Below are 26,562 nucleotides of genomic sequence, written 5' to 3'. Positions count from 1 at the left end.
ACATCGACGACGGCATGGGCGACCAATAGAGCTACCAGCCCTCCGGATGTAGCAAAGGCGACGGCCACAAGGCCGGGCTAAGGTATAATGTTGGTAGTAGAGGGCCGAGAGGTGAAAGAGGTTAGTGAAATAGATCGTGAAAAGGTACATGAGTAACCTAAATGGTTGTATCGCAGCTTTGTTTCTCCTCGTGCTCTCCGCCTTCCTTACTCTCCATATATCCTCTTCAGATCTGTTTGCACTGGCTCCTCCCTCTCCCTCCGACCATCATTTGGCCCCTCTGAATCGACATGTAGTTGTCTAGCCGCCGTTAGTCTCTCTGAAGAGAAAATCCCTAGGTCCTAGAGAGGTCAGGCTCCTTTGATTCAAATAAATTTATAGGATTTTGGAGGATTTGGGTCCTGAAATTTTCCTATGTTGGTCCTTTGGTTCATAGAATTAGAATCCTTGGGATTTATTCCTTAGCATTTGTTTGCACTACATTTTAGAGGAATTTTTTCACCCACTTAAACCACGAGTAGAATGTTTTTTTTTCATAATCCTGTTTTTCATGTATTTTGAGAATCAAAGCTGCCCCTTAGATTTCCCTACCAATATTCCATATGTTTCCTTTTATTTTGCGTATACGATTTGTCTTCAGTCAAACTTCATAAAGTTTGACCAAAATTATAGTTAAAAATATCAACATCTAGTACAATATAAAAGTTAATTTCATGATGCTTCTAATAACATTGACTTGACATTATGAGTGTTGATAGTTTTCTAGTATAATTTTAGTCAAAGTTGATGTAGTTTGACTTAACCCAAAACCTGCTGAGTTATTAAAAGAAATGAATGGAGTAAAATAACCTCGCCTTTGCTCAGGATGGCACCCGCAAGGTTTGGGTACGGGTAGAGCTACCCCATACCCTTACCTATCCCATTTGATCTTACCCATCACCCGTACCCATACCCGCTAGTGGGTATAATTTTTTCCCTTATCCGTCACCCGACAGGGTAAATGGACACCCGTGGGTAAAAATACCCACATTTGAATAACATTAATTTGAGCATCACATAATTATAGAAACAATATAATCATAATTTATAAACAATAACATTAGTACGTACTTACAAACAACAACACATTCTATAAAAATCAACACTTTCTTGTAAACAACACCTCAAAACATAAACATGTAGTCATGAACAGTAACATATAGTCATACATTTTAAGTTGACAAACTCACAATAAGTTGACCAACTCACAATAAAGTCCATGGTATGCGGGTATGGGTTATGTAATCCTATACTCATATCCGTTTTATCCAATGAGTTTGAGATTTGTCTATTTATATATCTATGGGTAATGTTTTGTCCCATACCTATATCCTAATAAGGTTTTTACCCGCGTACATGGTTAATGGGTACCCATTGCCATCCCCCTTTGCCCGCTGCCTCGCAGTCGCAGCTTCGGAGCTTCCTCCCCGCCGTGGTTGCCATGTCGCGCCCACACGACGCCGCCTCGACCGTCCAACCCAACGCCGCCTCCATCGCCCAACCCAGCGGCAATGCCGCCTCCCAACCCAGGCTCAACCCCATCCCGATCCCGTTCGCGGGCCCCTACCAAACCCTCGGCGCTCCGCCGTCGGCGCCGTACCCGGCGCCATTCTACCACACGTGGCGGCCCCCAGCATTCCCGCCCGTCATGCCGCCGGCCGCTTTCCGCGGGCCTAGCGTATACCTGCCTCCGCCATGGCCGCTGGGTGTACTGGGTCCGTACCCAAGCACCCCCTTCCCCCCATTCGGTAAGCTGTTTACCGCAATGCGAATTGCCGGTCGCTTATCTTTTGGAATTATGGTGGATTATCAGTGTAACTAAGAGGTGACGGCGTATACTTTCGACTGACTGCTTTTCTGTAACAGTAATGATTGTGTCTTGATGCACTGCCCTACAAGAAAGGCGAGCCTCATGTTTGTTTCAGAAGATCTAGTGATCTTACACGACCTTTGGTGTCTTTTGGTTTGCTTCCACGACCTTGGTGTGTTTGGTAATGCTTATTGGCTGTCCTGTTACACTAAAAACACAATGTGCACCATTTGAGGTTTTTTTTTCTTACACCATTTGAGTTCATGCCGTGGTTTATTTTGCTGCTTCAATTAGTTTTTTTTTTTTAAATATGTACATCACCCCACAGTGGAAAGTTGCAAACTTCCAAGTTAACATTTCTGAAATGTTGGCTGTATCATTTCCATTTCTATGTTGAAGTCATCTCACCCATTATAATAAGAAGCTATTGATAGCAACACATTCTGTCAAGCATTCATAGTCTGTAGTTCACTGCATTGATTATGGTACGATCTCTGAGAGTTCTGCAAATGATTGCTACAAACCTATTGTGTTTGATTAGGTTCAGATTTGGATGTCCATATACGTCTGCCTCCAGATTTGCATAAAACCGCCGATATGTCAGGCTAATTATTTGGATTAATAGCAAGATGTTTACATGAATTTTTATTCTGGTTGAAGTATTACAATCTGCATTTATGTACATCTCCCTTATTTTTCGCAAATAAACCTTCCATTGCATTGTTCTGCTCAAAGGGATGCTGAGAGCAATGACCAGCTTTGTTTTACTCATCTGCTTGATCCGAGCACTATAATGCCTTTTCTCAGGCTATTATGACTTGTGGATAACTTATTCTGTTTTTGTTTGTTGTTAAGTTGATTTATTTGTAAGGATAGATTATGCATCATGTGTTTGGATTACTGAAGAGTTACTAATATCGCAAAAGGAAAATTTGTTTTTTCTTTTGTCTGCAGTAGATCCGAGGTATTTTACACAGTATCCTATCCGTCCAGGGCCTCCAGGCTCACCTCAAAGCCTCATGTATCCTCCTGGTGTTACCTCGCATCAACGACCAGCGGTAATTCATGGCGTTTCTGATCCTGTGGCTGCGGCCAGACCACCTGTCCCACCTGTCCCACCTGTTGCTCCAGCAGATATACCACAATTTAATGTATACATAGGCAAGATAGCGTCAACAGTGGACAAGGATTTTATTCTTTCTCTTCTCCAGGTATTGTTATTTTTGCTTCTTATGAACTTATAGTATACCTCTGTTTGTAAAATGATCTCTTAATACCGTATAACTAGAATTAAGTTGTTGTTCAAACTGATCTTGTTAAACCTATTGTCTTCTGGTGAAGCAGATTATAGGATATTTATTATGAATACAAGGTAGTTTATTGGAGTGTTTACAAGGAAAGGTTGTGAGGCATTAAATCACATCTTCTTTGGGTTGAGGGTGTAGATAATAGTGTGTATGTGCCTCTTTTTTGCTACAGGTCTGTGGACCTGTAAAAAGTTGGAAGCCAGTCACAAATCCCATAGATGGAACTCCTACTGCATTTGGCTTTTGTGAGTTTGAGTCTGCTGAAAGCAGTCTTCGTGCAAGGCGGTTGCTCAACAAACTGAGTGTTGATGGCCAAGAACTGGTGGTATGTACTGGGCTGCACGTCATTTATGCTTGCAACTTATGTATATTAATAAATGTAGACTAAGATGTACTGTTTCCTAGAAAAGTGGTACCCTAGTTAGAGATGTTATTTTCAGAGTGGACATATATATTATGAATTTTTAGTACATGACATACCTCATTTTGAAAAGTATCTTGCTAATACTAGTAGACATGCAAAAAATTGAATTGGAGATAATAGGCCTACATACATGGTGGCTCGGGCGATTTGGGGGGATTGGTGGAGAGGTGGCTTGGTGCGCCTCTCTATAGGCAGAAGGTCTGACAGGTAGACCTGGCAGCGCATGGAGAGAGAATTTCATCATGTGGGTCCTAGTGGTATTTTCGTTAGTTTACATGTCTTGGGGGTGCGCCTTTCTAGAGGCAGATGAAGGGCTAACAGGTGGGCCCATGCGGCAGTGAGTAGAGAGGATTCTGCCATGTAAGATCTAGAGGTATTTCTGTTATTTTACGTAGCTTGGGGTTATCGCGCCTTTCTAGAGGCAGAAATGATGACAGACCTTGCGCGACAATGAGCAGTGAGACGCTTCCGCCATGCGGGGCCTATTTTTTTGGGGGTGATTTTATGCCGCAGTAACTGTGAAACGGACGGAGGGAGGAATGTATGCATAAATGGCCCTAATGGAAGAGCGACAGTCAGGTAATTAACGTAAAAGTGGATTGGCTTTGAAAGTAGTGGCACTGGCATCAAATTTTCTTTAAATAATTAAAAGTGAAGGATGGATGAATCCTTGCAGTCTCCCCTTAAGTATTGGGAGTCATATATGTATATTTGTGTGTGTTACAAAAGTAGGATTGAATTGGAACTGATAATGATCCCCATTCTTCTGTAGTACTCCCTCCGTAAAGAAATATAAGAGCGTTGAGATCACTAAAGTAGTGATCTAAACGCTCTTATATTTCTTTACAGAGGGAGTAGTTTTTTTGTTATAAAAATCGCAGTGTAGAACATAATAATATTTGAAGTTCCTGATAATATTTGAGAAACCATTTTGGTAATTCTGAGTGATTAAATGCAGCAATTTATCTATGCAAGAAAGTTAACCTTGTTTAGGTATCCATTTGGCAGCTGGGAGCCTGGGAATAATCCCACTATTGTAAATTGCTTACTTTCAATGCTATCATCATGCTTCAGAAGCAACTCTGATCTTGCATGAAGCCAATAACATAGGAGAACATGCATTTCAAGAATTCCTTTTACTTTTTCCGATTTTTTTGTTAGCAATATGAACAATGTTTTTTTTTCATTCTTTGCGAAGCTTATCTGTTATGTCACCCCCCCCCCCCCCCCCCCCGGTTCTCAATCTAGTGGAATGCTTAATTTCATTTTCTTTGCAAGTTTGCTTCAGCATTTCCTTTTTTTCATTCTTTGTCAAGCTTTCATTTGTAATGTTTTGCCCACTCGGGTTCTCAATCTAGTGAAGTGCTTATTTGTCTTATCTATGCTTGCTTTGTTTTGTTGAAATTAGCTTAATGTCAATCAATCCACCAGAGATTACCTTCAGAGACATGGAGATAGAACTATAGAAGAGAAGGCCAGTGAAGCTGATAAGGATGCTATTCAAAAGATACGCAGTATGATTATAGAGAGATTGAAGAGTAAACTTCCAGGTTCACCAATTCCGCCAGTTCAGGTGTCTGCCAGTGCCAGTATTGTTGATGAGAAGGAAGATGGTGATACAAGGAGTAGTGCACTGGAGGAGAGAGAAATCACGAGACAATGTGAAAAAGAGAAACATTTAGGGAAAAGTAAAGCTGTTGGTTTGCTAGGTTGGAAAGAGAGAGAAGTGACTGCAGCTAGAAAGTCTTCTTTGCAAATTGATGCGGTACAGTGTTTACTAAAATAATTGTTGTGTAAATCATATAATACACTCAAAGTTCTGATAATATTCGAGAAACTATCTTGGTATTTCTGAATTATTGATTACAGCGAGTTGTCCATAAAAGCAAAGTTATCCTTGTAAAATTGCTTACCTTTAATGTTATGCGTCAAAATCAACTGTGACCTTGCAGTTTTCATTATGACTTCTATGCACTTCTTTTTTTATGAAGAATTGACACTGTTAGAATAATGTTCCATTTGTTAATGGCTGAACCTAATGGCCTAGGAGAACATGCATTTGAAAAAAAAGCCTTTTCATTTCCCTTTTGCCTTTTGCTTCATTTGCAAATTTCCCTGAGCATTTTTTTTAATTCTTTGTCAAGCTTTCATTTGCAATGGTTTTTTCCTAGTGAAATATTTATTTTGCTCTCATATATGCTTATCTTTTGGTTTATACAGCTTAATGTCAATGCAGCCATGCATCTTCACTACAGAAGAGAAGGCCAATGAAGCTGATAAGGATGCAATGCAAAAGATACACAGTATGGTTGAAGAAAGAATGAAGAGTAAATGTCCAGGTTCACCAATTCCGCCAGTTCAGGTGTCTGCCAGTCCTCTTTTATCACTGAGTGGTCATTTAGGGGCCTTAGCTGGTGATCCGGGCTGTTTCCCTCTTGACGATGAAGTTGTTGACGAGAATAGCGACGTCGATTCCAGAAGTATTGCGCTAGAGGAGAGGAAAATCAGGAGACAATGCGAAAAAGAGGACCATTTAAGGGAAATGATAGCTGTGGGTTTGCAATGTTGGAAAGATAGAGAAGTGACTGCAGCTGGAAAGTCCTCTCTGCAAATTGATGGGGCATCAACAATGTATGCCCCTATGGAGTATGAACCTACAGTTGAACATGAGATGAAAAGTCAGCACAGGGAAAGTGAGTGTTTTTTTTTTGCTCGTTAATTTACAATATCTTCACCATATTCTAGTTATCTTGAACTTGGATTTGTTTTTGCTTCATTGGACAGTAGATGGGTTTCATAAGAGCAACGGCAAAGAGAGGCGTATTGTGTTTGCACCAGGCCTACTCTCATATGAACAGATCAGCAATGCGGGAAAGAAAGTGGGTTATGAATTGCAAGCTACATCCAAGTCAGGGGAAAATAAAACTTTGGATGCAAAACAGTTGGTTGATACTGTCCCTAAGGAGAAGGAAGACCTAAAACAGTTGCTTGCTACTGTCCCTAAGACGAAGGAAGAGCTATTTTCCCATGATATCAATTGGGCAATTTATGAAGAGGTGAAACAGCATTATCCACCTTCTCCATTTTCAGTTCAGTACTTGAAAAAAAGTGTTTTGTGTATGTGGAACCGGACAATTCGTTGTGTTTGTGGAGCATGTTTAACTCCAGCTCATTCAGTATTATGACATGAAATAAGTTTGTCTTCCTGCAGCATGGATTGCATGAGAGAATGAGGCCTTGGATTACAAGGAAGTTCACGGAAATTTTCGACGCGGAGTTGCCAGAGTTTGTGGACTATGTCGTCAAAACCATGAAAGAACATGTGAGTGCACCCAGAATGGTGGAGCTCTTTTTATCTCTGTTGGATGATGACACGGAGAGGTTTGTCGTCTTGATGTGGAGGAAATTGATATTTGAAATCAAGAGAGTCGAAACAGAACTAGAAGGAACGAGGCCATGCCAGGTTTGCTCTTCTCTTAAAAAAAAGAAACTTCATCTGGTAAACGCACGTGAATCCGTGTCGATTGTCTTGTAACGTTTTCCAGTTTTAGGCTACTGCCGTTGACATGATTAAAGTAGTACTGTACTTCCGAGTCAAATTTTTTTTTCTTTGAAAAGGGGATCTCCCCGGCCTCTGCATCAGAATGATGCATACAGCCATCTTATTAACGAAATAAAAGGTTCCAACTAGGTTCCAAGTCTCCGACTGAAAAAAAAAAAAAGACAGCCCACACAGAGCTAAAGAGGCTGGGCACACAGACTAGCCATGATAAGACGCCACAACCGGCTGGCTAAAGATAGATAGGTAAACTAATTGCCTATCCTATTACATGACCGCCATCCAAACCGGTTGAAGATATCCCGAGCTACCATCTCCCAGCGGATAGATCCAGTAACCAAATGCTCCCTGGCCTCCATCGGAGTGAGTAGCGACCATGAACGGATCACGGCCGTGGCTCGGAAAATAACCTGCAAAAAGTGAATACGTGATATTCTGTTCAAAACCAAATCATTTCTGCAAGTCCAGATAGTCCACAACAAAGCGCAAACTCCAACACGAATATGTCTCGCTAATTCAGGCTCAATCCCAGTGAGCCATGTCCCAAATAACGTAGTGACAGAATTCGGTGGAGTAATGTTAAAAGCAATGTGGACCGTCCGCCAAAGTACTCTGGCCAATGGGCAATCAAAAAAGAGATGTTTGATCGTCTCGTCCCGATCACAGAAGCTACACCTCGTAGGTCCTGTCCAATTACGCTTAATCAAGTTATCCTTGGTTAAAATAACCTGTTTATGGACAAACCACATAAACACTTTTATTTTCAAAGGGACTTTGACAGTCCAAACATGCTTGGAGGTAGGAATGGAGCTCGAATTAATAACATTAATATACATTGATTTCACCGTGAATACTCCAGACCTAGTCAGTCTCCAGCGTAATTCATCGGGTTGTTGAGAAAGATGGACATCCATTAGCCTCCGAACTAGACGGAGCCAATCTTCCCAACGATTGCCCACTAATGACCGTCTGAACTGAATATTAAGGGGGATGGATTGAAACACCGTAGCAACGAATACCTCACGCCGTTGAACAATGCGATATAAAGACGGATATTGAATGGCCAAGGGTGTCTCGCCAAGCCAAGTATCCTCCCAGAATCTTGTACTAGTGCCGTTTCCAATAACGACCTTTGTCCTATTAAACATAGATTGTTTGACTTTCATCAGGCCTCTCCAGAAAGGCGAGTCAGTTGGCCATACTGTGACTTGGGACAAGGATTTGGTCTGTAGGTACTTGCTGCGAAGGATCTGGGCCCACATAGCATCAGTCTCAAAAGAAAGCTTCCACAGCCACTTGCTAAGAAGGCACCTGTTCTTAACTTCAAGATTCTCAATACCAAGACCCCCTTGATCTTTCGGTCTACAGATGATATCCCATTTTGCAAGTCTGTACTTTCTTTTTAGCTCATCACCCTGCCAAAAGAAACGCGATCGATAGAAGTCCAGTCTTTTCCTAACACCAACTGGGACTTGAAAGAATGATAAGAGAAACATAGGCATACTCGTGAGCACCGAATTAATCAAAATTAATCGGCCTCCATATGACATGAGCTTGCCCTTCCAGCAACTCAGTTTCTTCTCAAACCGGTCTTCGATGCACTTCCATTCTCTATTGGTCAGCTTTTGATGGTGGATTGGAATACCTAGGTAAGAGAAAGGTAAATCCCCCAAGTCGCACCCAAACAATTGCCTATAAGCCTCCTGTTCGTCTTTGGCTCTACCAAAGCAGAACAGCTCGCTCTTATGAAAGTTAATCTTTAACCCGGTCAATTGTTCGAAAAGGCATAACACCAGCTTCATATTTCTCGCCTTGGCCAGGTCATGCTCCATAAAGATGATTGTATCATCAGCGTACTGAAGGATGGATACACCTCCATCAACCAGATGAGGTACCAAGCCACCCACTTGACCATTCTCCTTAGCCCTTCCTATCAAGATGGCTAACATATCAACCACAATGTTAAACAGGATAGGGGACATCGGATCTCCTTGTCTTAGGCCTTTATGTGTCTGGAAGTAATGACCAATATCGTCATTCACTTTAATTCCCACACTCCCTTTTGCGTAAATGATTCGACCTGGCGTCGCCAGGCTTCATCAAAACCTTTCATACGCAATGCCTGTTGGAGAAATGGCCATTTGACCTTATCGTACGCTTTCTCGAAATCCACCTTAAAAATGACACCATCTAACTTCTTGGAATGGATTTCATGGAGCGTTTCATGAAGGACGACCACCCCTTCAAGGATGTTTCTGTCCGGCATGAAAGCAGTTTGGGAGTGCTGCACCACAGAATACGCAATCTGTGTGAGCCTATTAGTCCCGACCTTGGTGAATATTTTAAAACTAACATTGAGAAGGCAGATTGGCCTGAACTGCTCAATTCTCACAGCATCCGTCTTCTTAGGAAGCAGTGTGATAGTTCCAAAATTCAAGTGAAATAATTGAAGCTGTCCAGAGAACAGATCATGAAACATAGGTAGCAAATCCCCCTTAATAATATGCCAGCACTTCTTGTAGAACTCCACCGGAAATCCATCCGGTCCGGGAGCCTTATTATTTTCAACTGTGCTATAGCATCAAACACCTCCTTCTCCAAAAACGGGGCAACCAGAATATCATTATCAGCAGTCGAAAGTTGAGGCACATCCTCAGTTCTGGACTCATCGAGAGATACACAATTATCCTCCGGAGGTCCAAATAACTGCCTATAATACTCGGTTATATATGTTTTTAGGTTGTCCTGTCCTACAATAGTGCCCTCATCTTGTTCAAGTTGGAATATTCTCTTCTTTCTGTGCTTACCATTAGCAATCAGATGAAAGAATTGAGCATTCGCGTCCCCTTGGACCACTTTGCGAACCTTAGCTCGCAAAGCCCACTTCAACTCTTCTTCGCGGAGAAGTTCTTTCAACCTCTTCTCTGCTTCAGTTTTAACCTGGAGCTCAGCAGGCATCAAAATCGTGGATTCTGCCTTAACGTCCAGATTCTGTATAAGAGAGAGGAGCCTGTCCTTCTCAATCTTATACACCCCACTGAGGTGCTTAGCCCAACCCCGTAAGAAGCTTCTCAAACTCCTAATCTTATTTTGCCAACGCTCAACCGCGGTCCTACCTCCAACACCCTTCGCCCATTCCCTAGCGATGAGGTCTAGGAATCCTTCACGTTCGAACCAGGCCATCTCAAAAGAAAAGGAGTTTTTGTTTCCCACGTGGTTCGGCTCCCCCGAGTCAACGAACAGGGGTGTATGATCGGAAAAACCCCGTGAAAGAGCTTGAACCGTCACAAGCGGGAACTTCTGTTCCCACTCCACACTCGCAAGAACGCGATCAAGCTTTTCGTAAGTCGGGTTGGGCAAAGAGTTAGCCCAGGTAAACTTTCTACCAGAAAGCTCTATCTCCCTCAGATCCAAGCTTTCAATAATAGTATCCTTTGTGTCAAATGTCCTTTGTGTTGTTCAAATACATACATGGTTGAATTACTGATGCTGTGTATCCTGTCACAGTGCGCCGCTGCTCAAGGTGGTGGGTAGATTGGAAGAAGTTTGCTCCTCTGAGCTGCCGCAGCGGCTGATCTGTACATGTTGCAGTCGAGCAGTCGGTTTGGGCAATGTTTGCGCTCCTGCTCTTGGCTGTCTTCAAAATTTGTCTAAGTTTGTTCCGTTGAACTTTTGACGCTATCTTGGACTTCTAATTAACCCGGTCAATGTATGGAGACTTGCCATGCTGACAGTAGCACAAAGCATATTGGCGGTGCCAGGTTTTCGTATCTTATCTTTGAGCGTGTTTTCTCCCATGTGGGGGGAGTTGATGGTAATAGTCGTGTAAAACGAAGGGAGGCTTCCATAAAAGCACAACTCTGGTCATGTGAGGGTTGGTGCTCTGGGTCCATGTTTGGTTGGACAACTCCATGATGGCGACACCGATCTGCAGTATATCACGGCTCGTGTGTGTCACGTTAGGAATGCACGTCATGTCATTTCTAGGATGGTTTTAGGTTACTTTGCTTGCTAGATAGGTCTGGGTTTCCTGATGACAACTACTACAGGAACACATCTCTTTCTTTCTTTCTTTCCCTGTGAAGATAGGATGGAGCAACCCCACCATTGATCTTGCTCCGCTCGACACGATGCAGTTTACGTGTTCCTTGCTGTCGCGTCCAACCAAGACAAGCTTTTGTCAAGTTGCAACGAGGAAGTAACGAACACCAACGGCCCTGGCCTGGCTTGGCTTTGCAAGCAAGAAGAAGCGATGCCGAGGGGAGGGGGCCATCGCCATGATTCATTTGGTTCCTTGCTCTCCCAAGCTTCTCTCTCCGGAAGGAAACACGTTTCGGTGATGCGGTGAACCTTCCCGGCGGGTTGCTAGCCGGGTGGGACAAATGCTTGCTTCTCGCGCTCCTCAACACAACTCAACTCAATCAATCACCTGCCCCGTGCCAATCCTTGCAAGTTGCGAGGCTGATAATAATAGCATAGCACACTTGGGGATTTATTCATGTGCGGAAACGCAACTACTCCATCATCACATCAACTTCCATCTAGTGAGCCCGTCGTCAAATCAAACCATCTCATGTCAAAGTAGGTGGGCGTCCAGGTTCGGATAATAACAAGGTACGTACGTGCATTTAGGTGTGTTGTTTTTGGCGTTTTGGAGAAGCAATGCCAATTGGTTAAGGAAATATCTTTCTTTCCTTGCAATATCTGCCCCATGTTCATGCCGCGTTTTCTTCTTCTTCCTATGCATGCCTTGGCCGTTAATCATCCCACCGCGGTCGGTGTCGGGTCAATCTCACGTTCATGTTTGTCTACGCGCAGGAAGGGACGTGGACGCCGGACGGACGCGCTCCGGACGCCAGACACGAGACGCCAGAGCCCAACCTAAAGTCTTCTTCTATGCACAAAAAAAATGAAATGAGGAAAAAAAAAAACCTAATTTGTGTCCACACCAGCCCGGTCAAAACCCCCGAAAAAATTTAGTTTCACAAAAAAAAAACAGCCTGGAAAATACCCCTGAAACCATTTCATTCGACGGATCAGATCAAGCCAAAGTCGAGATCTGTATATAAAAGGAGGACGGACTCGGCGATGCGGAGGTGGAAGAAGAAGCTGGGCCACACCTTCTCCCGCCTCGTCGCCTCCAAACCCCCTTTCAACCTCGCCAAGCCCAAGCCCACCCCGCCGCCTCCACCACCTCCCCCACCGCCGCCGCATTCCTCTCACCCTATCCCGCCCCCGCCGCAGCCCGCCATGCCGCCGCACGGGCGCCGCCCCGCGCCGCCGGCCCCGGGCGGCCACGTCTTCCCGCAGGCGGCGTCCACGGTGCTGCCCGACCCGGCCCGCTTCTTCGCGCCGGGCCTCCTCTCCGCGCCGCTCCCCACCAACTGCTTCTTCCAGAACTTCACGCTCAAGAACGGCGACCAGCCCGAGTACATCCACCCCTACTCCGTCCGCTCCGCCGCGGCCGGCCTCACCGTCTGTTACCCGGCGCGCAGCCACTCCCCGACCTTCGACATCCAGACCTTCGCCGCCGACCTCACCGTCTCGTCCCCGTCCGACGCCGCCGCCGCCGCCGCCGCCGCCCAGCCGCACCGCGTCGTCGCCTTCGACGACCTCTCCGTCACCCTCGACTTCTCCCCGTCGCTCCGCGCCTTCCTCGTCCGCGGCTGCCCCTTCGTCACCGTCGCCACCGCCGAGGCCGCCGGCCCCGTCGACGTCTCCGTCGCCTCCGTCCACGCCTTCCTCGAGGCCGCGCCCTGCGACGACGCGCGCACCAAGTGGCGCCTCCGGATGAACAGCGGCCAGACCTTCCTCCTCTACGCCTCCGCGCCGATCGGCCTGTCTCAGTTCAGCGTCACGCAGCTCGCGGCGCCGGGGTTCTCCGGCGTCATCCGGATCGCCTACCTGCCGGACGCCGCCATGGAGACGGTCCTCGACCAGTACAGCCGCTGCTACCCGACGGCCGGGGAGGCGGCGCTGAACAGGCCCTTCTGCATCGACTACACATGGCGCAAGCAGGGGTGGGGGGATCTGCTCATGCTCGCCAACCCGCTCCACCTCCGGCTGCTCTCCGAGGACTGCTCTGTTCGGGTGCTCGACGACTTCAAGTACCGGAGCATTGACGGGGACCTTGTCGGCGTCGTCGGAGACTCCTGGGTTCTCAAGACCGACCCGTTGTCCCCAACATGGCATTCCACCCGGGGCGTCAACGACGACGGTGTCGACGAGGTCGTGGCCGCGCTGCGCAAGGACGTTGACAGCCTTGCTTCCAGCCCCATCACGACCACCTCCTCCTACTTCTACGGCAAGGCCATTGCCAGGGCGGCGAGGCTGGCGCTGATCGCCGAGGAGGTCGGGTGCCCCGACGTCATCCCCGCGGTGCATCGGTTCTTGAAGGCCACCGTCACGCCGTGGCTGGACGGCAGCTTCCAGGGGAATGGTTTCCTGTATGATCCCAAATGGGGCGGCCTTGTCACCAAGCAGGGGCTGCAGGACTCCGGCGCAGACTTTGGCTTCGGGATCTACAACGATCACCACTACCATTTGGGCTACTTCCTGTATGCCATTGCTGTGCTTGCCAAGATCGATCCATCCTGGGGAAGGAAGTTCATGTCTCAGGCCTACTCCATGGTTGCCGATTTCATGACATTGTCCCGCAAGTGCGGTGCGAGCTACACCAGGCTGAGGACTTTCGATCTCTGGAAGCTGCATTCCTGGGCCGGAGGACTGACGGAGTTTGGCGATGGGCGCAACCAGGAGAGCACGAGCGAGGCTGTTAACGCTTACTACTCTGCTGCGCTCCTTGGACTGAGCTATGGGGACACACACCTCGTCTCTGTCGGCGCGACGCTTACCGCGTTTGAGATGCTGGCAGCGCAGACATGGTGGCATGTCCGGGAAGGGGAAGGGATCTACGAGGATGACTTCAGCAGCAACAACCGCGTTGTCGGCGTCCTGTGGGCGAACAAGAGGGACAGTGGGCTCTGGTTCGCGCCACCGGAGTGGAAGGAATGCAGGCTGGGGATCCAGCTTCTGCCGCTCCTGCCGATCAGCGAGGCCCTCTTCCCGGACGCCGGGTTCGTCAAGGACCTGGTGAGCTGGACCACGCCGGCCTTGGCGAGGGACGGTGTCGGAGAAGGGTGGAAGGGCTTCGTGTACGCGCTGGAGGGGGTCTACGACAAGGAGTCGGCATTGGCCAAGACCAGGGCACTGGCATCACACGACGACGGTAACACACTGACAAACCTTCTGTGGTGGCTCCATAGCCGCGGCAATGTTGACAACACAGTTGTCGGATCCGGCAGGTGCTGCTGGTACCGCCAGTACGGCCATTGATGGCGCTGAGTACAAGTTGCTGGGGAGGTGGAATGCTCTGCAGGTATGTCATGTGTACCTGCAAGTGAAAATGCCCGGGTTTCAGATTGTGAGTGTTGCTGGTTCGGTGTAAGATACAGAGTGGTTGTTCATTGTACTTTAAACATCAGTACATCACAAATTCACGATGTTATAGTGCTCTTCTTATATTTGAATAAATCAAGTTGGTGTCAGTCAATTCATCAGGAGGTTACATTGTGTTCAAAAGTTTCAGTTTACTGCTGTGTGCAATCTATGTTTACCCTGTTGCCGCAGGTATAATAGACTGATTCCACATCAGACAACTGGGATATCACGTATAATTGTTCAACAGCACACAATATGTTGTTGTTTTGTTGGTCACGCGATGCAACCGATAAACAAAACAAGCCACTGCTGATATGTTCTGACTTTAACTGAATATACTCCTCCAAACGAAAAGTAAAACGGGAAGGCCTCCTGTTGCATACCACAGTTAGGTAGGAGTTAGTACCAACATTGCTGGTTACAGAAGATAAAAAATCATGTGTTCAAAAGAGTTAATTGGATAAATGCCACTTCAGCTCCATTGATCGTCAAAATCCCATGCCTTTTGTGGTACATTTTACTACCCGTGGACGTTGATTGTATAAATAAAATCAAGCCATTGATTTAGATGACTAAACTTAGAAGGGTGGGCTCCATTCTAAAACGTGAGAAATCATTTACTCCCTCCGTTCCAAATTACTTGTTTGAACTAAAACCACGACAAGTAATTTGGAACGGAGGGAGTAGATGCCATTATGAATATTCCATGGCAAAATGCTGATATCTTCTCCCTCGACCTTCCTTCTTACTCCATCCTTTACCTTCTCTGACATCTTCCATTGCTGCTGCCACCATGCAAGGTTTTTGAGTCGCTGAGTCAAGCCAAGTCGCCGAGGCTGCGGCTAGTGACTTGCTGGCTTGAGTCAGCGACTTGGCTTGATTAGTCGCCCCAAGTCGCCATGGCACAACAGTACATAGAGCAGCAGAGCACATAGACTTACAGCAGCAGAAGAGCACATATACAACAGAGAAAATATACTACATCTAAGCAGAGCACATATAGAGCCCACCCTGCACTCTCTTTCATATACTACATCTAAGCAGAGCACATATAGAGCCCACCCTGCGCTCTCTTTCCTTCGGTCCTCCTCCTTCCCCAGCCCCCACATGATCACATATACAGCAGCAGCAAGCCACGCGAGCCAGCGAGTCGTGCGACTAATCGCCCCAAGTCGCCGGCGAGCCACGCGAGTCGCGCGACTTGCTCCCTGAGTCAAGTCGCCTGCGCGAGCCAGCCATGCCGCGACGACTTGGCGATTAGTCGGCGACTAATCGGCGATTAGTCGGCGACTCAAAAACAGAGCCACCATGTCCTGATCACACGCAAAGTTTTGAATTATGGGAGATGATAAATTTCATGAAACAGATTCCAAAATCTGAACCTCATAATTTATTTTCGAAATCCAGAGTTCCTCTACTTACAATTTTAGATGCTCAGAAGTTTGAACTTAAAGGATCAACCTACGGATTATATAGATTGGAACTATGTAGTGTATTTTTTTTTGACTTGCCTACTCGAATTTTGAAACGTATACCGACTATCATTAGGGCATCGATCAGTCTTTGCAAAAGGATTGACTTGAGTTGTATGCAGATTCATGGCGCAGACAATCTTTGCCGGGCATTAGTCGTTTCAACTTTTGATCGCCATTGTTATTGCTTCTACCCTGTTCCTGTTGTGCTTTTCTTTCCATTTGAGCGATCAACAACTGAATTCGCTGTTGTCTTGGTCGTTTGCGCTTGACTGAAAATTAAAAACATCTCCTGACTGAAGCACGAGCATCGGAAGAATCTGCTGTAGGTGTGCCCTGTTGTTTGTGCTTGCTGTATGCCGAAACTTGGCGGTGCTGCTCGTGTACAGTGCCTGGTTATGACTCTTCATTGGCGTGTCTTTGAAGGGCTTGTGCTGAAGCGTCTGGGTAGCCATTGGCGCCCGTCTCTTTTGCTGATAATGGAGACTGGAGCAAACCCTTTTACTAAGAAAAAAACCCTCATGTCAAAAAACACCTCCGCAATATGTCGCCGCTGCTGGTGGTGGCGGTGGCGCTGAGCTTGATCACTTTATGTCCATGATGGTTTGACAATCTTGGAACGCAGTGTGTATATATGGTTGCACACACTCGGAAGCTTTACTGGGTAGGATGATCTAGGCAGCTTTTTTTCCTGAACACCTTGTGAATAACCTTTTGTTTTCGTTTGAACAGATGTCTGGCGGCAAGAAACCTAGGTTCAGCCAAACAGTTTTTTTTTAGGGAACCAGAAGGGATTTCTCCCTACTGTATGTTTACAAATTTTCATAAAAAGCACAGTAAAATAGCCCAGGAAGCAAGCACTATTAGTTCCATTGCAAATGGAAGGTGCAGAGATGTTCTCAAAGTGTGAATCTGATCCTGAACAGGGCCTTGAATTTGGTTCCAATCTGGGCATAAGTATTTCCAACAAGCAACTGCAAAAGGACACTGGAAAAATGGATGGTCACTAGTCTAAGTAGCAAAACTTCCACAAAGCACACAAGAGTAATCAGGCAAGAAGAAGATTTTCCTATGTAATACCATCTCCCTTGTGTTAAATCTGTTGTTGATGAGCAACCGAAAAAAGACCTTGTGTTTCTTTTGACAGCAAGAATTCCAGAGCCTTCAGATATCAGGGTCCTCTGTGACCCTTCCTTCAGCTGTTCCAGGAAAGCGAATTCCTGGAAAGCTTCCTGAGATAAAGGTAAATGGAACAGATCAGGGGTCAAATCTTGCTGCATAATTTGCTGGACTGAGGAGTTTTCCTTAAGGGCAAAGGAGAACAAATAAGGCCAGGTTGCTTGCAGTGTATTCCTTTGCCATTTGTTTTTCCAAAAGAGTACGTACTGTATTTCCATCATGAGCCTCGCAAATAGCAAGTTCCTTGAATTTGGGCAGAAGCTTAAGACAAACTCTCCACCAAAAGGGGCAATCAGCAGTTTGAGCTGGTGGATGACCAGGTTGACAGTAAGATTCCCAAACTAACTTCACCCATGGGATATCCTACCTATTAAGGAACTTATATATGTTTTTCATCAACATAGCATCATTTTGAGTCTGCAGATTCCAAATACCTAACCTCCCTTGATCTTTTGGTGTACACACTAGCTCCCAAGCAGCCAAGGGTGGGTTTTTCTTTTCCAGACCCTTCCTCCACCGGAACCAGTGCCTTCTATATTTGTCATATTCATCCGAAGTTCTTTTGTAAAGTTTGATGCAACTCATGACAAAAGTTGTCAAAGATGAGAGGATATCATTAGCCATTTGTAATCTGCCCTCATATCCCAGAAATCAGCACATACACTTAATCTCTGTTGGCCTATCTCAATCAATGGCAAAAAGTGCCCCATTCTTGGTTTGCCAGACTAAGGGGTAATCCATGGAATGTAAAGGGGAAACAACTAGCTGACAATGCAAGGTATCAGTGAAGATCTGGATCCGCTCATTGCTAACATTGATGGGCACCAAAAATGATTCATGGAAGTTAACCTGGAGGGCAGCAGCATATGAGTCTAGTAAATCCTTTAGGATGGATAACAGTCTGTCGAAGGCTTTCATGACGACAAGGGTGTCATCAACATATTGGATAACAGGGAAGCAGGGCATGATCTTCCGATCAGAGGTTTTTCCAATTGGGCAGTCTGCATTTCATTATTGACCAAAGGTTGTAGGAAATCTGAGGCAATGACAAAAACTAATGGGGAGAGAGGATCACCCTGTCGCACTACCCTTCTGCATTTAAAAATGGTTCAGCTAAACATTATCAGGACTTAGGACACCCTAACTACCTGACGGCTGGAAATAAACAGAGCAAGGTACCGCCGGACTACCGGTTATCTTCTGTTTCATAAGGAAGACAGAACAACGGTTGGCTATCTAGGAGAGCGAGGAGCCGAGGACGACAGATTCGCTACCATGGAACAAGTGCAATCTGAGGAGAAAACTAAGTGAAAGCCTGTATAGAGCAAGGGCACGAGGCGGGCAGTAGTGATAAGTGATCAAACCTGCACAGGACACAGGCCGACGGCCGGAAACTCTGCCATCTAATTTCTGAAGGTTGAGCATCTCCAACCGGACGATCCATACCGTTCCTACATATGTCCAGGCGGACAGCCCGGACAGTGCCCGGACATATGAGAGAGAGAGAGAGAAGCATCTCCATTCGGACCCTTCAAATCGTCCCCATATGTCCGGGCTGTTCGTGAACCCCAAATCTAGCCCATATGTGGGGAGGCAATGAGGGTGTCCGGACAGCCCACCACGTTGGACCCGGCCCACCTTTAAATCTCCTTTACAACGGCCTTTATTTTTTTTCAAAGGCTGCAGAGAAGGTGTGCAAAGTCAAATTCCTAAAACTGTAGCCTTTATAGTTTCAATAATCCTACACCTACGAAAGCAACGCACGAAGAGCTACGTAACCTGCCTAACAAATTCTATGCCCCCCCTGATTTTCACCCGTGTGGGCCCCTCCCACACCCTTCCATCCAATCCCACTCCTACACGTTGACTCTTACGTAAAATCTGTACATAACTTTACCTAGGTGTAGCATTGCTCTTATAGTTTTATCTCTTCTATTTCCCCTGTGACTGGAAGCAATGAACCATACCGTTGTGGACAAGCACTTAAACTCCTATAATCAACTACGAATACCGCGAACAGAGTGCAGGTGCTCCTGTCTAATTTCTGAAGGAGTGTTGTTGCCTGTTCATAGACTTGATTCTATTATTCTCTTTTTTTTTTCTAAAATGCCACCATGATTGCTTTTGGGAAAGCATGCTTAACACACCATAAACACATTGTACATACACATCTAAATGCAAAGCCTGTAGGACTGTTTTTAGAGTGCACGCGTGGATTTAACCCAATTTTCTTTGTAATGGCAGTTTTTTAAGGGAGGCAGGTTTTAGGGAATCTGCTAGTTGCTCTAAGAAAATAAGAGCACAGTGCAAGGATAGACTTAAGTAATGAGATAACTGTCACACATCTCACGATGTCTGAGCTCTTATCTGATCATGCATCACACAACTTCACAAAGTCAGATCGCCTCCTGTATATGACAACATTTCCTCCTGCATACGTGCCGAGCAATGCTTCCTCCGGTGCCCTATCAGATCAGCATGCCTAATCGGTAAGAAACCATGGCAAGAAAAGCAGAGAGGTAGAAACCAGGACACTGCCTGGACAGAATCAAACCAATTGGTGTCACGCTTGTCTCACCAGGGCAAATTCCTGATTTCGCCGGGGATGACGTATCCGTTGACATAGCGAGGCGTCTCTGGTGACTTCGACCATTTTTAAGCTCCGCAACTTGATGTTACGTGCGCGTGGAGGCATGCGTGTATGTGCATCTATGCAGCTTGTTTTCCGTGTCTCTAAAAAAAGCTGACCACAGCATCGCCGGTGCAATCTGCAAGCGGCAAGTGGTTGGGCAGGAGCATTGCATTTGGCACTCTGAATTTGGCCTGAGCAGTAAGTATAAGATTAAAAAGTCAATTCAGGAGCTTTCCTGACCAATATCAGACTATATAATAGACTATCCGTTATGCTATGTGAAGAATACTAGTTTGAAAGCTGCATTTCATAAGCACCTACTAGACATCATGGCTGTGACTCACCTTGTTCTGTAATCCTGTTGATAAGAATCTGGGAGCTTGTTTCTGGCACAAGCTTTACCAAGAGCTACTGAGAGACATGAAGCCACGGCGGTTTTTCAGAGGAAAGATGAAAAGGAAATTTTGTACGCTTGGAAGTGCAGTATTTCCTTCAGATTGGTGAGCATCACATTCTGAAATACAGGCCATTCAGCTAAGCCGAGAAAGGCGAGGGAGACAAGTCTAAGTTGGCCACTGAAAGAAAAGAAAAACTCCATGACACAGTGCAAAGATAGGTTTAAATAATGGGCTAATTGTCACACATCTCGACGTGTCCAAAGTCCAAACCCTATCTTAACTAACAGATCATGCGCCAGACAACTTCACAGATTAAAGCCAGATCACTTCCCGTATATGGCAACGCAGACCCTTCCTCCTGCACAGGTGTTGAGTGCCCTGCTACAAAAAGCAAGGCTCACTCACTGAGAAATCACTGCAGGAGAAAAAGAAGCTTATCTTTTTCAGATTAGAATTGACCACAATGTCACCTGTGCTGCTGCAAATCTGCATGGAACAAGTGGTTGGCCGAGGTCATGGCACCTGTTGCTCTGAATTTGGCCTGAGGAATATAAAGACCAAAAGGTCTATTCAGGAGTGTTCTTGAGCAACAAATTGTTACACTATTCTCTTATGCCCCATGTGAAGCATGTCACGAGCGAGTAAGGGCATATTTGCTGAAAACGAGTTGAGAGCTACATCTCAACACACACATGTACATCAGGGATTCAGGGCTACCGCTCGCTTTGTTCTGTGTTGCCTTTTTTATTTTCTTTGGAAAAAGAGTCCGAGAAATCTTTCCTTGGCACAAGTTCTTCCACAGGTGAGAGACGGGAAGCAATCGCTTTTCATGGGAAAGAAAAAGGAAAATTGGCGTCTGTGTAACAGGGTTATAGTTGGACTTGGTATTAGCGGAGCATTAGGTGTTTGAGTCGAACACATGTAAGTACGCATACGATGAAAGCTACTGTACATTTCATCACACCAGCACACGAAATCAGGACTTGTGCTTGCAGTGTTTCGCTGAGATTGGTAAGCACCAGATGCTCGACTAGTGACCGTCCAGTATGATGCCTGATTTGATTCCATAAAAACTATGAGAATAACCGCATCAGAGACTAGTCGGAGATCTATAGCAGAAGTAACAGCTAAGGAAGCATCCTTTTCTGGTCTCAATTGCGACACTTTCCCCATATTGTTCGTTTATATCGGGGCAAAGGTTTCTTGTCATTCTTGAGCTTTTTTCGTCGACAAGTTAGGATATTTGCTTGGTTGGTTTCAGTCCTGAGGATATGTCTATACATATTGTAGCATTATACTCAGCCAGGGAACATATATGCTCCCTCTGTTCGAAAATTCTTCTCGGAGAAATGAATAAAAATGAATGTATCAATTTCTTTGACAAGAATTTCCAAACAGAGGGATTAGTTGTCTTCCCAAGTTGGTGAAGCAACTGAGCTTATTCAAAACACATCCTTCATTTTTTTATGGCTGTGTACATTGACCGGGGGCTTGCCTTATTTTCAAAAAGTAAGCATCATCTTACTTCTTACATTTTCTTGCTGCATGCATGTAGTAGGCAAAAAAAGATGACTTCATTTTATGCTCCCCCCGCGCCCCCCCCCCCCCCCCCCCCCCCCCCCCCCCCAAAAAAAAATTCTGCTCTTTCTATTTTTTTTAAAGGAGGCTTACCGTTGGCCTCCTCTGCATCGAAATGATGCATAAAACCATATTTATTAAGTTATTCAATAGAGTCTGACAAAATAAATACTCCCTCTATAAACTTTCATAAGAGCGTTTAGATCACTACTCTTATGAAAGTTTATAGAGGGAGTACAAAAATCAAGCCAAAGTCACTTTCAAGGCGAACAAAGTCGCTACACCTACAAGTATAAAGATGTGTCATGACCGCATCAATGGACAACATCTAATTCAGTGGCATTAAGAAGCCGCCGGCGTGGCAAACTGAGAGTATCAACCGGTCCAAGCAGCCTACACATTAAATTAACTTCACATTAATTATCTTTTTAGATGCAGTTTCCGTCGACAAATCCTATACCTTAAATTGACTTCACGTTAATTATCTTTTTTGCCTACTGCAGTTGAAGAAGCTGCACACAAATGTGACATATGAGACGAGAACTGTGCAGTTACAACCGGACAACTAGCATCTGCTAGTTAAATAATCGAAATAGGATTCCTTGACAGCCTCAAATCAACCATATTAAGTGCACAGCTATGCCATGTAATATGTACAACTGGATCCTTAACTGGTGTGTCTACGTGTTGCTCCGTCATGAAAGCTGACACAAGTGTTATAATATGTTTAACAACCTTGTTAACCAACCTTTTCAAGGAAAACGAAGGTAAGCTATATGTTTGGGGCTTAGCCTTTTAGGTTTCTGAAGGCCGCTTAATTTGCTTGCCTTTTTACGGCAACGAAACGGCGCCACCAAAACTAAACGAGTTGCTCCCAACAGCTGTGCGATTTTCACAGGCTAGTACTGTTGCGGTTGACACTTTGATTTGATGTTAATTTGTCGTAGCAACGGAGGTCGTGTGAACCATGTAGGTACAAGAGCTTTATTTTTTTTCCTTTTACATAATAAAAGAACATCAAAGGGCATCTTAGATCTGATTACTATGAAGGAAAGCAAAAGCCAGTAAAAAGAATAGACAACTGAACGCAGAATTTTTTCAAGGATACGTCAACAGATCTGGGACACACTCTTATAGACCCTTTGTTAGCGTCGGATGGGCGTTGTCGCGGGAGAGATCGGAGAGACTTTATTCCAACACGTCATCACCATCACCACCTCTTCGATGTCCCTAGAGAAGCAAAAACCCAATGAAAAGAAAACAAGACGAACGCGTCCACCTCTTGCCGCCGACAAGACCGCCGGACGGGGAAGAGGAGACCAAGGTGACAACGTGTAGAGAAGCTGTGGCGGCGGCTAGGGTTAGGAGTCTTCTCGATTTGCAGTATGTATACACGTAGCTGGGAACAGACAACCTAACCACATCAAGAGATAACATACACGCATGGCGGTTTCTTCTATATGGGTTGTTTGATTTGTAGAAATGTATTCTATAGAAATTTTTCTTAGAAAATTTTAATTGGATTTCTGTATGCACAATCAAACGAACTTTGTGCACCCAGCAAAAAAACAACAACAAAAAACAAACTTTGTGCACATTCTACAAAGAATCCAGACTAGCGTCAGATTGCAATGATGACACACATTTTATGTCCCTTTGTTTCTAGAATCCGATAAATCGAAGAGAGACACCCTCGAGCATAGTGGTGTTTCTCGGCAGGCCTGGTTCGAACTTCGAAAGCCGCAACTTGGTTTGTTCTGTGTCCCACACCTCCTACAGTACATTAATTAAAATGTCACAGGGTTCTTCCCCGTTGGACTTTTGTACAAAATCAATAATTAACCCCCTCCCACGTCGCTCCCTTCAAAGAGCGAACACAGGTGGGGACGACACACGATCCATCAACTACCGTTTTTCCGTCACTGGCAAATCTACCGGTCAAAGCTCGCGCGGAGCCGGTGGCGGCAGGATACATTCCCTATACTGTTGATTGGAGTGATCGACGACATAGAGTGCAGTGGTGGAGCTGCAGGCAGTGGTGGCTTCTTGTGCGTGGGCTCGGGGGCTTGATCTGGCCGCACCATTCAGCTCGCTCTGACGGTGACTTGGCGGCCAATGATGGCTCCCCTAGTCTGTGGTTGGTGCGACAATGTGTTACTGGTTGCAGAGTGGCGAGGATGTGCGCCTTGGAGGTGGTGGCACAGAGGGGGCAACGAAGTAGCGGGCCTGAGCAGGGCATGAGTGGACCTCGACTTGGCGTTTCGAAGGTGGTCGGCGGCGATTGGCTTTGGTCGTGGGGACAACTTATCTAAGATCCCACATGCGGCGGTTGGGATGGGAATCCCTAGTTGCGGCAGTGGCGGCCCTCTTCATTTCGATGATGTGGCGGTTGACTGGCGACTGGAAGAAGGTCGCGTGCCGTGGATATGGAGTCCTCCAAAGACCCACTGGCGGCGCATTTCGACATGCAGAAGCGCAGGTTGGGAGGATTATCGAGGTGAAGTGGTTTCACCGCATTCCCGTGCCGTGTGTAGTGTATTTTGGGCCATATTTTCCTATGTACACGTGGTGTCGGGCCCCCACCTGGGCAGCTAACTTTCCTTTATGGAGTCGTATTCAACAAGGGAAGCATATCCAACCTAGAAAAAGAAAAGACACATCCAGAAAAGACTCCCATATCTCCACTCCCATGCAAGGAGTCCAAGAAACTATATGAAGGGAACAAGTCCTACACAAGCCACCACTACAGGAAATCTACCGAAGACAAATCTTAGACGTTGAAGACATCGGTCTAGGCTTCCCATCCGGATCACCGACCATACACTCGGAGAGTCACCCATGGGCTCACTGAAACCATCATTGTAATCCCTCCTTGTACCTTGTCTTGGTGTATCCCATATAAGCAAGAGTATGGCTATTACCTGCATCTCAGGGCCTGGACCTGAGTAAAAAAAGGTGTCCCATGTTCGTTCGATGACATGAGATGATATCCCACTATCAACCAAATATATGAGTGATTACTGTACCACTGTCAGGTACTTTGCATAATGCCCTTGGCATGCTATGGAGGTGGCGCTCAATGGTAGGATGTCGTCGTCAGCGTGATGGCTACAATGGTCAGTGTCGTCGCAAATGTGTTCCAGTTGTGACGGTAAGGGTGGCCTCATGGAAAGTTGTCATGTTTTTGTGACGCATGTGGTGCAGTGGAGAGGTGTCCTGGAGGATGTAGGCTCTCTGATCCAGTTAGTGTGGTTCGCAACCGACTTTCGGGCTTGGTTGTGTTTACAACTAGTCTGAAGCTTGTCAGCAGTTGAGCCTCCTTCCAAGAGACTCGTTGGGGTGGAGGGTTACTGGACTCTAAGAGAAAGCTTTGGCCTACGAAGGTTGATACTAGTTGAAAGATCGTGGATGTCGCCTAAAGGGGGGGGGGGGTGAATAGGCGCTTTAAAATAATTACGGTTTAGGCTTGAACAAATGCGGAATAAACCTAGCGGTTAATTTGTCAAGCACAAAACCTACAACAACTAGGCTCACCTATGCGCACCAACAACTTATGCTAAGCAAGATAAACTACTAGGTGATAGCAAGATATATGACAAGAAGCAATATGGCTATCACAAAGTAAAGTGCATAAGTAAAGAGCTCGGATAAGAGATAACCGAGGCACGCGGAGACGATGATGTATCCCAAGTTCACACCCTTGCGGATGCTAATCTCCGTTTGGAGCGGTGTGGAGGCACAATGCTCCCCAAGAAGCCACTAGGGCCACCGTAATCTCCTCACGCCCTCGCACAATGCAAGATGCCGTGATTCTACTAAGGGACCCTTGAGGGCGGTCACCGAACCCGTACAAATGGCAACCCTTGGGGGCGGTCACCGAACCCGTACACTTTGGCAACCCTTGGGGGCGGTCACCGGTACCCGTCAAATTGCTCGGGGCGATCTCCACAACCTAATTGGAGACCCCGATACTTGCCCGGAGCTTTACACCACAATGATTGAGCTCCGAACACCACCAACCGTCTAGGGCGCCCAAGCACCCAAGAGGAACAAGCTCAAGGGCACCAAGCACCCAAGAGTAATAAGCTTCTCAACTTGTAACTTCCACGTATCACCGTGGAGAACTCAAACCGATGCACCAAATGCAATGGCAAGGGCACACGGAGTGCCCAAGTCCTTCTCTCTCAAATCCCACCGAAGCAACTAATGCTAGGGAGGAAAATGAGAGGAAGAACAAGAAGGAGAACACCAAGAACTCCAAGATCTAGATCCAAGGGGTTCCCCTCACAAAGAGGAGAAAGTGATTGGTGAAAATGTGGATCTAGATCTCCTCTCTCTTTTCCCTCAAAAACTAGCAAGAATCCATGGAGGGATTGAGAGTTAGCAAGCTCGAAGAAGGTCAACAATGGGGGAAGAACACGAGCTTAAGAGATAAGGTTAAATGGGGAAGAAGACCCCCTTTTATAGAAGGGGAAAAATCCAACCGTTATGTGCTCAGCCCGCACACGAGCGGTACTACCGCTCCACGAGCGGTACTACCGCTCTGGCGGAAGAAGCGGGGAAAAGGAGCAACCAAACATGAACCTTGGGGCGGTAGTACCGCTTATAAGCGGTACTACCGCGCACCCCAGCGGTACTACCGCTGGAGGAGCAGAACACGGGACCAAAAAAAAAACAGTAGCGGTACTACCGCCCGACCGGAGCGGTACTACCGCTTATAGGCG

At 46.0% G+C, this 26,562-nt stretch overlaps 1 protein-coding gene and 1 pseudogene across 2 annotated transcripts; both read left to right on the top strand.

Moving 5' to 3' along the window:
* The first annotated feature begins 1,397 nt into the window (after positions 1–1,397).
* Positions 1,398–7,562, top strand: LOC123121420 (uncharacterized; annotated as a pseudogene).
* A 3,856-nt stretch (positions 7,563–11,418) lies between these two features.
* On the top strand, positions 11,419–14,695 carry LOC123121419 (probable endo-1,3(4)-beta-glucanase ARB_01444). 2 transcript variants are annotated; one of them, XM_044541387.1, is made up of 3 exons: positions 11,419–11,753; positions 11,958–14,367; positions 14,444–14,695. In XM_044541387.1, exons 2-3 carry the CDS (start codon positions 12,228–12,230, stop codon positions 14,584–14,586), a joined length of 2,283 nt encoding a protein of 760 aa, XP_044397322.1. In that variant the 5' UTR covers positions 11,419–11,753; positions 11,958–12,227; the 3' UTR covers positions 14,587–14,695. The 2 variants fall into 2 exon arrangements, with proteins under 2 accessions (XP_044397322.1, XP_044397323.1); XM_044541388.1 differs by having other exon boundaries at positions 11,426–11,753; positions 11,958–14,695.
* Positions 14,696–26,562: the final 11,867 nt, after the last annotated feature.

Source organism: Triticum aestivum, chromosome 5D (genome assembly GCF_018294505.1).
Source record: "Triticum aestivum cultivar Chinese Spring chromosome 5D, IWGSC CS RefSeq v2.1, whole genome shotgun sequence".
Taxonomy (NCBI): Eukaryota; Viridiplantae; Streptophyta; class Magnoliopsida; order Poales; family Poaceae; genus Triticum; species Triticum aestivum.
The sequence above is the reverse complement of the archived record's forward strand: the minus strand, read 5'-3'. Positions and strand labels throughout refer to the sequence as shown.

What these genes read in the sequence shown, in the direction of transcription:
- LOC123121419 (XM_044541387.1), top strand. Translation starts at nt 12,228, where the DNA reads ATGCGGAGGTGGAAGAAGAAGCTGGGCCACACCTTCTCCCGCCTCGTC. An exon ending in ACTGGCATCACACGACGACG is followed by an intron (nt 14,368 to 14,443) that starts GTAACACACTGA and finishes CGGATCCGGCAG; the next exon opens with GTGCTGCTGGTACCGCCAGT.